This window comes from Buteo buteo, chromosome 12 (genome assembly GCF_964188355.1).
Source record: "Buteo buteo chromosome 12, bButBut1.hap1.1, whole genome shotgun sequence".
Classification (NCBI taxonomy): Eukaryota; Metazoa; Chordata; class Aves; order Accipitriformes; family Accipitridae; genus Buteo; species Buteo buteo.
The window spans coordinates 6,352,346-6,364,538 of record NC_134182.1 but is presented as its reverse complement, the minus strand read 5'-3'; the positions used below and the strand labels follow the sequence as shown (position 1 = coordinate 6,364,538).

General features: G+C 36.3%; 1 protein-coding gene across 11 annotated transcripts in view; it reads right to left on the bottom strand.

Annotated features, from left to right (window-relative positions):
- CDC42BPA (CDC42 binding protein kinase alpha) overlaps nucleotides 1-12,193 on the bottom strand; it is a 188,664-nt gene that overhangs the window by 39,361 nt on the left and 137,110 nt on the right. For 9 of the 11 annotated variants that reach the window (XM_075042495.1, XM_075042497.1, XM_075042502.1 and 6 more), the window contains 5 exons: nucleotides 6,570-6,675; nucleotides 5,809-5,957; nucleotides 4,516-4,607; nucleotides 1,748-1,824; nucleotides 525-572 (listed from right to left, as the gene is read on the bottom strand). In XM_075042495.1, the coding sequence (XP_074898596.1) occupies nucleotides 525-572; nucleotides 1,748-1,824; nucleotides 4,516-4,607; nucleotides 5,809-5,957; nucleotides 6,570-6,675 (472 nt within the window). The remainder of the gene's footprint in view (nucleotides 1-524; nucleotides 573-1,747; nucleotides 1,825-4,515; nucleotides 4,608-5,808; nucleotides 5,958-6,569; nucleotides 6,676-12,193) is intronic. The other 2 variants (XM_075042500.1, XM_075042505.1) reach the window with 1 other exon arrangement.

Sequence of the window (12,193 nt, the reverse complement as noted above, 5' to 3'; positions counted from 1 at the left end):
TAAATATTTAAACACTGTCCCCTGACAGAAAACTACCATCTCAAATGGCAATAAAAGTAGTAAGTTCACTTCAGTTATAAGAAAATTGCTTCTAAAAAAGCGACAATATTTTACTTGAGCAAACAGAAATTAACTGTGTGCAGTGAAAACATTTTCACTGAAGTGATCAGAAAACTTGGAAACAACTAATGATAACATAATAATATGAAGCACTAGAACTAAATGAAATAGATGTGCCAGTGATTTTGGAACCATTTTCCACAGGTAGATAAGGCCCAAAAGCAGCTTCTCCCATTAGAAAAACTGTTTGCAATTAAGAATTCTTCACCTGCACCTAAAGAAAAACATTTACTTTAAAATTGAACATCTATCTATATAAATAGGAGTAAGTATGCTATTACAGAAATATTCTGTCCTCCACTGCACTTGCAGATTTTTTAAGTTGACTGCATTAATGTTTGAATATTCCAAATCAATCAACTGATCTGTTGAGGGATTTACTGGTTTGAAAGTCAAAGACTTACGTCATCCATAAAATCAATCAATGAGGATGAAGAGGAGGAAAAGGAATCCTATTTTAATGAAAACAGCAGTAAAAAAAAAAAGAGAGAGAGAGAGAGAGATGGATGAAGAAAACTGTTCAGTATAAATAAAAGTGCAAAATAAAGAACTGTAAATAACTAGTGCCAGTAACAGTTACCTCAGTTAAGTTTTCATTAATTGCCTTTCATAGACAATTAATCAATAAACTACCTGTATAAAACCCAATGATTTTCCAGCATTCACTCAATAAAAAAATATGCCTGCACTCCAACAGGGTTTTAATATTGAAAGTAACTCATAAGATAAATAATTAAAAAGCAAATTAAAAAATGGTATTAAATGTGAGGACTTTAAGAGAGAAGAATGAATTAATGAATACACAATGAAAAGAAAGTAAATTTTGGAACATCAATAACATCAGGGATTATACTCTTTCACAGCTAAATGTGATGACCTTCTACACCCATCAGGAGAAAAACAGGGGCAAATTTTAGACCAGTATATAACTGTGAAGGTGGTGCCTTGTCCCCTCTGAATTCAGTTTGACCAATATTTCACCCCAGATAATCTTTTAAAAGCAAAATGATGCATTGCTTCCTGCTGATTAAAAACAGAAGATACGAAATGTATAGTATCATTCATTTTTTCTTCTTCCAGGTTTTCTACTTGAACTGGTTTTTTGTCCAAAAGTGACAAAGGAATTAAACAGATTTATTTTTCAAGTATATAGGATCTGTGGAGAGGAGATGAATAGGAATTATCTGGATTTTACAGATCTGTGTAAAATGAACAGAAGATGAAAACAACCTAATAAATATACAGTACCAATGACTTCATGGAATACATTCAAGGATTATTTATGTATTTTCTTTAATTTTTACCAAACCAGTATCCACGTTACTGAGCATTTTTCTGAACACAAAGAAAGGCCATTTGAACAACTGCACTTTTCAAGTTCACTACAAAATCAGGAAAATTTCTGCATTCAAGGTTTGAGAGAGAATTCACTATGATTACTCGTGTACAAGAGAAGACAGCCAGCACTGTAAACGACAAACAATTCTCACATATTGTTATACACAAATATAAATGGGGCACTGTGACTAAAATACAGTAGCAAACTCTCAGCAAATATGGATATAACCTGCACATAATAGCAGTAGTTCCACCTACTAACGGAGAGTTAGAATAGCTGTACACTTACTTCAAATTGATCCAGAGCAGAGGTAGGCGCATTCAAAAAGGCCAAGAAAGAATTCTGTGAGTCTTGGTGCTTTACACCTAGAAAACAGCAGCAGGTTTTTAAGCTACAGAAAAATGATCTTGTCATGGAGGACCTTTGCCTTGCTGAATCAGGGTTTGAGTAGCCACCTGAACCACCTACATTTTTTTAAATGAGTTGTCACATTTGGTCTGTTTTCCAGAGTAGAAGACTTTTTTAATAGACATACACACACTAAGCAAGCAGCATATGTTTAATTAACCTTTCCCAAGCTAGGATGTGTGTGGTGTGAATTCAACATGAAAACATAGTGTACGTACATGTCTATTATGCAGAAGGCACAGGTTTCTAAGTTGTTTATGTCCATTTGCAACATGCACTGCATGACATACAGGCATACACACTAAGGCAGCAGGTGTCATCCCTACTCTAGACACACACTGGACAGCCTACCGTGACAAGACAGCTTTAGCAAACACTGAGGTTCCACAAAAATGTACAGAACAGGCTGTTTGAGGAACACACCGCATTTCCAAATAGTACGAGTTCCTTGACCCATGCTCCATGCCTGTCTCTGTCACCTCTCACTTTTGAATGTCCAGGAGTAATACAATCCTGGGTAAAGCTTCAAATGTCTCTGTCACACTACACCATTTACACGGTTTTCAGCCAGTAAGCAGAGCAGGAATGCTGCATCCTCTGGAGCTCCAGAGGCTGGCACATCTGGACTGTTACTTTAACTTGCTTCAATTGCTATATTCTTTTTTTTCTTCTTCTTTTCTTTGGGGAATAATTCGAGTCACTGTGTGGGTGTTTATAAATCACAGATGTGTACAAACACTAGCTTCCTGAACATTACAAATATATTATATATACGTACTTATTATGACCAGAGCCTGCAGGACTGTGCGCATCTCAAAAGACTGATGCTATCAAAGGTCACTTATTTCTTTTAAGAAACATCAGTGTCTTGCTCTAACTGCTCATATCACCCTGTTTGGTCTAAATATAACCCACAGTGAACAAAGAAGTTACAAAGAACCCTTTTGTTTTTAAAATATAAATACACTGAAACCCCAGTAAAAGACTAAAAACAATTCTCGAATTACCTGCTGCTTTATAGAATCATTTTTAGTAATCTTTTTCCCCAGCCTCCTCATTTTCTGGAACACATTTATAGAGCAAAGGATTCAAGTGCTAATCTAAGTAATCCCTTCCTAGAAATCAATTTCCACACACAGGAAGTTACGCTACCACCGTACATTGACTACATTTGAATCCTCTATACAGTTCATGGTTCAAACATCAATAAATTTTTTCTTATAAGAGAAAACCAAGTCCAAAGATAATAAGGATTTTGGATTAAGGTGTATTTCTATCAAAATATTTGAATAGCTGCAGTAGAATCTTATTAATTTACTTCTGGCAAAAAGCATAATAACTAAATTTTCCTTGAAAAGTACTTGTTGTTGTTAAAGAAAAGAGTAAATGTTTATCTCTATTTTCACAAAAAATAAGGCTTTAAAAACTGGAGAAAATACAGGGTAAAATATTAATTATAAATTCTTAACAGACCATTTAACACGAAGGAAGACTTCAGAAGCTGAGTAAGCATGCAAGATATTTAAGACAGTTCAAGAATCTATAAATGAAAGCTAAATGTGACAATGCATTAATTCTCTCCAGTGAGATGCTATCAAGAGTTCCTCTCCAAGCACTTGGAAGAAGCATAATCCTGGTATCAGTGCTAAGCATCAAGACGAACAAGTGTAAATTCCCTAAGTCTTATTTGCTAATCAGCAAGAGTAATTTTTTAATGTTCTGTATAGGTTTATATTATTTTACCAGTCAACCAGCACCTGGAGGTCTACATATAGGAGATGAATGTTAAAAGCAATACGTTATTGATTGACGTGCTGTTAGGTTGCAAAGGCTGAACAATATCTGACATCCCTACACAGCAATTGTTGCCAGGGTTTTGAAACTCTGGAGTTCAGTTACCTACAGAAAATTAGGTAATTCCATTTGGTCTGAAGAATCGCTTCTTCCCATGTGACTCATAAGATAGAAATATTAGAGCTACTACAGGAACTGCAAAGAACCAGCCAAATCATAAATCACCTCTCAGTGAAATTTTTTTTCATTTCAGAATTACCAAAAAGTCTCTTCACCCAGCAACAATGCGAAATACCGTTAGACAGAAATCCCAGAACATGCTCTTAATACCACAGCAAAGCAAACATGACCACACCGCTTACTACGTGGTTACAAAATCAATCAACAAAGTCATCCCAGAAACAAATGAATGCTACGAATGTCTCTGCAGCTGTTTATTCTCTGTGTAGGCAGGGCTAAAACATTCATAGAAGAACACTATGATCAGTATTGAAGTCTAAATACCTTCACCCATCATAAAGGGTAAAAAAAATTATAAATATATCTATACTTCTAACAGTTCTCTGGCAGTAAATTATCATACACATGCCAAACAAAAATAATGCAGTTCCAACTCTAATAATACTTTACTAGTTCAAGTATATCAACAAAACTGAAGCATATTACAAGTATGCATTAGAAGTGCAAATGCAGCTGCTGTGGGTACATCTTAACATGCAACTGTTGTGCTCACATTTTGTATGCCAAAGTCTGTTGGTATTGGTATCATATTTTAGTTGCAAGGTGACACTTAATTGATAAGATGTACCCACCAATGTGAAACATGTTATATACTTGGGTATCAGTTGCCATACCCTTTTCTGATTTAAGCTCTTCTGTCTCCTTTTTCAGCCTTTCAATATCTGTCAACAGTTCCATGTTCTTCTTCTCAGATTCTTGCAATTTACTTCAAAAGAATAAAAACAAAAAAAACCTATGTAAGTATTGAGAACCCATGATACAAGTCACATTTTTTCTGCCCATCTTTGCATTCTATTTAAAAATTAATGCCCAGCAAGCTTCATGATATCATCAAATGCCAGAATGAATGAAAAAATCTATTGGGACCTGTTTAGTATGGTATCTTAAAAAAAACAGAACAAGCAATTAATCGCTCTGTTAAATAGGCTCATGTTCCTAATTTATGAGTAATTGTGAGAGCTTGTATCCTATGAATGAGAAAAAAAAGACCACATGTATTTTTATGCTTAAAAATTGGTGGGTTTTTTATTTGTTAATTCACAGTGTCTGTGATACTAATAGATTATGTTGAACTATGTTACTTTACAGTTAGTTGTTTCAGTGCTTTCTGATTCACAGCTGATAGGTAACACTACTACGCTTTTCTATCACACTTCTCATCCTTGCCTATCAAAGCAAACACTGGTTCTCCTGTTCTTAGAGGATCTACAATGCTGCCTATCATCATGTTACATGGCCTGAAAAATATCTAAGTCAGGTGGACAAGGTATTCCCACTTTACAGATAACATACCTGAATCTCAGCTCTGTCCAACTGCTTTCCTAAAGCTGCAAAACAAGTCAGTGCTCTGAGCTAGACTGAAGCTGGAGACCTAGAAATGGAATGTCTACCTACTAATCTCTGCTTCAGGCATTCACCCAACTCAGAATAAATTCTGGGAAGGTGGGAGGGGGCGGGGAAGGGAAGGGAGATAGAGGTCTGAGGAAGGAATAAAAGAATTCATAATCTTCCATAACTGCACCTTACTACTGTGCAAATCAGTATGCAATAATCGATTTTCATCAGCTAACCCAATGCAGCTATCAATAGAATGGAAGAGAATATATTCTAAGACACAAAACCAAACTCTGCTTGCATTTGAACTTGTTATCACAACTAGGAGAGATTATATTATTAAAGAGAAAGTGTCTTCTCTGAAAGTCTTCAAGATTTCAAATTTCCCAGTAAGTGTTCAGCTGCTTACACAATGAAGAGAGATGTGGTCTTTTTTTTTTCACATTCGGATATAAGAAATTGGCATATAATTCATTATTAAATTTTGACAGATAAGATTGTTAAAATCATGATTCGATGACACTCCCTGGGAGGTATCAAAGTAAATTTCCATCAGAACAATTCAGTCTTACCACTCTGTAGAGATACAGGAAGCTTTGACTTTATTCAACTCATCTTGAATGGCCTGTTTGGCTCGGATTTCAGCATCAAGAGCAGACTGTAGTTCCAATCTTGCAGACATATCCAGTTTTGCAAAGCGGCGCATCTTCCAGGGCATGTCCTAGTAAAGAATAAAAGAAGGGAGAAGAAAAAGTAAGAGGAAAGAAAGCTGAAAATGCAGAATGTAACTAACTTCAACAATTATGTTTCTCAGTCTATTATGTTCTTAACATAAGAGTTCATTAATTCCAAAGTAATCTAAAACTAAAAAATTGAGTAGTGTTATTATTATTATTGAACTTAAGTACTACACAGGCAAGATGAGTGTCTTATGTTGTCATGATCTCAAAAGCAAAGAGATTTTGTGAATTCTAGTTTTGATGTGCCTCAATTCAAATGACAGCTACGAAGGACATTCACATTTCACAGGTGAAAGACTTTAAGGCTTTCATAACCCAAAGTATAGATTTCCCTCAACAAATTCATATATGATTATAAAATAGCTACTTGAACAATATTATAGATAAAATCACATTATAAAGATATTGGTGTTTAATTAATTGATAAACAATAAACAGTAAATTTACTATTCAGTTATTCAGAAGGGAAGCTCTAGGAAACTTTAACTTCTGACTAACAGACTCTACAGACAGGCTATTACTGCAGCTATAACAATCCAATTAGTGTTTTTGTAAACAAAAAAAAAATCTGACATATGGAAGTAGAGTCTTACTGTAGCTCTTGCACCCAAACTGGAGTTCCTCAGGGCCTCTAGTTCTTCCGTCATTTTAGAGGCCAAGGCTTGAAGATAACCTCGAGCATCTTTTTCATCACTTACCCTAAACAATTACATAATAAGAAAAAGGTGTTTTAACCAAAGAATCTAAAGAAAAGAAAAGAAAACAAAAGTCCCTTCAACAAAACAGCAACCAGAAACAGAAAAAAGCATAATACAAAACAAAAATCATGAAACGTAAGGGAACAAAAAAACCCACACAGAACTAAGCCTTCGCTGCTCTGCAGAGTTTCATTAAACAATATGCACCACTAAGACGAGGAATAAAGACTGAAGAACTACATATCTAGTAGTCCATGTCCAGAGAAGGGCAACCAAGTTGGTGAGGGGTCTAGAGCACAAGTCGTACGAGGAGCGGCTGAGGGAACTGGGGCTGTTTAGCCTGGAGAAAAGGAGGCTGAGGGGAGACCTTATCGCTCTCTACAACTACCTGAAAGGAGGTTGTAGTGAGGTGGGTGCTGGTGTCTTTGTCAGGTGGCTGGAGATAGGACTGGATAGGTTGGATAGGATAGGAGATAGGTTGGATATTAGGAAAAATTTCTTTACTGAAAGCATTGTCAGGCATTGGAACAGGCTGCCCAGGGAGGTGGTTGAGTCACCATCCCTGGAGGTGCAGGCAGAAAAGGCACTTCAGGACATGGTTTAGTGGGCATGGTTGATGGTTGGACTTGATGATCTTAAAGGTCTTTTCCAACCTAAATGATTCTATGATTCTAAGTAAGTAATACATGTCTCAGTATAAATGTCAGCTACCTGAAATTGAGACTTTGAGAAAGAAACCTTTCAGGATCCAGTCTATTTTTAGGGAGTAAATTAAGACAAAATTTGTAACCAATAATTAACAATTCAACTATCCACATAACATTGGAACTAGTGGTTGACTTTACTCTTATCAATTGACCATGAGAAATAGTAGTTAAACAGTGGTGTTATTTCAAGAAATGCTAATTAAATAGGGAGAGTCTAATTCTAATGTTATTAAATGGCATAAGCCAGAAGAGGCTCTCTCATCCCCCGAGCTTGCTTCCTATCAAGACATGTTTTCTGGGTGTAAAGACATCAAGGAGGAGACATGTCTGTTTTTCAGATCCTTTGATCATCAGTTACAAAGAAAAAAACAAACTTCTGTGATTAATTACAGCAGAAGGTTCATTCTTCATTTGCCTCAGGTATTAACATAGAAAAAAAAGTTGCTGAAAAAATTACCTCACTGAAACTAAGTAGCTTATGAAAAACCTAAACCAAACACACACACAAAGCCCCCCAACACCCTCCCTATGCACACACACAGTTCCTTTCACCTTAAAGGCCTGGCTCTGAACATACTCATCTTGCCCACAGAAGAACAAACTCAGTTCTGCAACAGCAGGGCGTACCCAAGTCTCTGAGCTGGTCTCAGAGACCAGCAGTCTAATACCACAGCTTGATCACAGTTAGGTCTATCAGCACTGACCACAGAAATGTTTAGGATGTGCTATAAGTAATGAACCTCAAATAGCTTTAAATAACTTACAGGGAAGTGGGAAAATAGTTTTTCTATTTCGTGGAAATTAACTTATCCTTGCTTCCTGATCTTTCCTTAGTAACTGTAATCCTGAGTATGTTGGACTGGAGATGAGAGTTCTCCAGATGGTTCATCTTGTCTCGCAGTGACCTTTCTGCAGAAAGTGATTCCCCCTCCATGCCTATAAAGCAATTTAAGTTTCTCTAGTTGATACTATGGGGTTCATATACACAGTAATTATGAAAATGGTGCTACTTGTAAGTTTACCATTAATTAATAATGTAATGTTTCAACAAAGATTTATAGATAGTCACCAGGAGGCAACAAAGGCAAAGAGCACGTACTCTGAACTGCCATGGGCAAGGGAGGAACAGAAGAGCTTTCCCACAGTGGCCTTAGGGCAAGATGACAATGTGAAAGCTATGGGCTAAATGTCTACAGGTTACAGTAACTTCTGGCTGTGCAGTTTAAGATTTATATATGAAAGATTGCTTTAATACAGAGGGGGCTAATGCAAAAATGGTGACAATTTACCATAAAACTCACACCCAACATGAAAAGGTAAGCACTTATTCATGCTTTGGGCTTTATCTTCTCTGTCTCCTGCTTACAATTTAGTTCAAGAGGTGAGGAGGAGCCTAGGAAAAAACCACATCGTGACTTTATTAAAGTCAGAGAGAGTTTTGATATTAATGAGTAACTATTTTTCCCAAGGTATACTAGAACTCAATGGAAGCAGCATACCAACTTTTTTTTCCTGTAACATTCTGGATGACATATTTTGACCACCAGATACAGATAATCTTGGCCTATACAAACCACTTAGGGTACAAGAGTGGACAAAAGATGTGAGAAGTAGCATAAGATGCCTATTTGGGGGGTGGTGGGTGGTGTGTATAATTAAATACATAGTAAAAAGAAAAGAGTGTAAGCAGGAATAAAAAGGATGTGAAGCTCTCAAGGTGAGAAGATAAGTTCTCCTGATGTACAAGGAAAGAAAACAGATTTAGGAATCAGCATTTGAGCTTCTCTATTTTTAATGACACATAAAATCTTTGCAGAAAAAAAAGGGACAATGTCAGATCAAAAATAAAATTGAATTGGGCCATATTTTTGAAACTTTTCTAATTAAATATGAAAACTTTCCATGTCCAATTTCTTTGTCAGTTTTTATCATGCCATATAGATCCTTCCTTATGGAAGGTGAGAAAACACTTCAGTTATTTGGTTTATGATGCACAGAACCTTCAGCCTCTAAACGCTGAAAAGCTGCACATGCAAAATCCTCAGAGAGGTGTTCCACAGAACATGCAGAAATCTAGAAAATGAAAATAAACATATAAAGTCAATTTTTGCAAAATCCTATACTGAGTTCAAGGAAAATCTGACTCTAAAAGCAGTACAATTTGGAGCTGAGCTACAGTTTTGTTGCCCACTAGATGGCAACATTCTCTTGATAATGAGATACATTGATTAAACATTATGTGACCCCAGGAGCTCTTGGGAGCTTTTTGATTTGTTACTGTTTTGCTGGTTTGGGTTTTTTTTGTTGTTGTTTGATTGGCTCTTTAAAAAAAAAGAGCAAGAAAGGTAAACTTACTCTTACTAATGTTTCTCTCCTTGCCCCCCTTCTTACAGAGAGCCCTTAACAAGCACAGCAAAAGACCTGAGGAAGAAAAGTTCTTCAGGTTCCACCCAGAGTCAATTCTTTCATCTCTGAAAATTTAGATTGGATTAACCATTCTGTTTTCATACATAACATAAGTACCCTTGCAAACTTAGCTTGTTAACTATAAAGAACCTAGAACAGCAATATAGTACAAATTCCTGTAAAATTAAATTTAACTTTTTGGTTGGAGCCAACATCACAACCACCTTCAAATAACCATTGACTGCTAGTATCTATTTGTCAGGCTGCTCTGAAGGTCAGACTCTCTGGGTCTCTCTCTCCAGGATACTTTACAATACAAAATGGACCCAGAGGACTAGAGATTTTTGCTGAACAGGAGGGGTCTTAGAGCCCTGGGGTCATACGCCAAGATGCATCTTCCTGATTTAAAAACCCCAAGGAAGTCTGAGAGCCATGACTCCCAAGTCTCCTGTAGTTTCTCAATGCTTTTAAGTTTCTGTCTTTATCACTCTGCTCAAAGCCTACAACTTAATTTTTTCTTTTTCCTCTGCCTTCTCCAACAAAATTCGTTTTTTTTAGAACTACTTCTCTAAAAATTTTCAACACTTCACTCTGCTCCCAAACCCTCAAACTTCCCCCATCCTCCAGAATTTCTATTTTATAATTAACTTCTGATTATTCTTACCTTAAACACAAAGCATCTCAGAATTTTTCATGTTTTGAGTTTCTTACAGTTGAATTTGCCTAGAATTTTTGCTAAACCTTTTCCACAATTCACATGTGCTTTCTTCTGAGAGCAACCAGATTAAAAAAAACCAAACAAAAAAAAACCAACCCCCCAAAAACCCCAAAACTTTGGGGCTTTTTTATGCTTGATTTAATGCAGAAGTGTTTGGGGGTTTTGGGGGGTTGTTTTGTTTGTTTGCTTGTGGGTTTTTTGTTGTTTTTTTTTTTCTTCTGGTAGACAACAGTCACAGCTTCTGGCCAGCTGAATCCAAGCCTGACATCCACTCTACAGGTAAATCAGGTAGGATTTAGCTCATCAATATAAACATACTCAACAATACAGAATTCTTCATTTGAACTCGTTGCCTAGGCTTCCTTTCCAATCAGTGGGGAGAAAAAGACACTCCTACAATACTAGTCATGGGATTTATTTTAGTTGTCTACCTTAGGACTTCTAGAACTAGGTTACATGTTCTCACAGAGAAACTAATAAGTTAAGATTCTTGACTAGTACTCTGGGAATCACTACCAAGACTTCCATCAACCTCCTTTCTACAACAGAACAGAAATATGGTACCATGGCTATTTAAAAGAATCCTTTTTAAAGTGACTGCATTAACCTCCAGTGCAATGAATCTCTTTCCCATCTCCCTTAGGAAAATTTATAGCTGACTATAAAAGCCTCAGTATTTACTCTTGTCAAGGCATGATAAGTGATTTGGCTAATACAAACTTGTCAATATAATAGCCCCATTAAGGCCGAAGGATCTGTGAGGGTCTATTACTACCACATTAGAAGTTGAAATGAAAGTTTGATGCAAGTGTTTATATTAAAATTTTGGCTATATTTATGGTATCTTGGGATAACAACAGCAAAAATAAAAAGGCTTTTGTACATTTGCCGTAAAAAGATGCAAGAAAGCACAATAAGAAAGCAGGGAAAGGCTAAAGGGAACATGATAGGCCATCAAAATTAGTCACAAATTATTTAGAAGGGCCCAAGGAGTCGTGAAGAAAGTGACGATCTTAACCACCTAAAATATGGATTCGAATAGTGGGGCAGATTTCCCGAGAGAGGTATCTATCAGATGGCAAAGCACTCAAAGGAAGTAAGGGACTCCTTGGGCTTGTGTTACTTAGAACAGGGCTAGAACAAATCCCTTGAATTACCATAGGCAGCTGAGCAAACTATTTACAAAACCAGTAATTAATTCCATCTACTGCCTCATATCCTTCATGAATCATGGTACAAAAAGAAGATAGTAGGCAAAACCCATTTTTAAGAAGTGGAAAGTAAGCACCCAAAATACATATTTTAAAGTAGTATTATGTGAAAAATCTGTCAGTTTTGAAGAGGGAGCCTACAAGCTCTACCCTACTTTGTTAGCTCCAAGGGATTCTGTTGTCACACTGAAGAGGTGGATGGGTATGGATTTAAATCGCACGTTCTTCTGAGAAAAACATAGGCTTGTGACTGATTAAATAAGACTAGTTTTCTTGAAAATTATTTTTTTTCTTTTAAAATGTTTATCATTATTATAGATGTTTAGATAGTTCATATAGCACCCCATGTTCCACAGCAAAATATCACCAGAGATGGACCTAGTTTCAGTATGCAGTAGTGAATTCTAAGGACAGCAGATGGACATGATCAGATTATCTGGGTAATGCATGGAAAATCTAAACATAATAAGAAAAAAA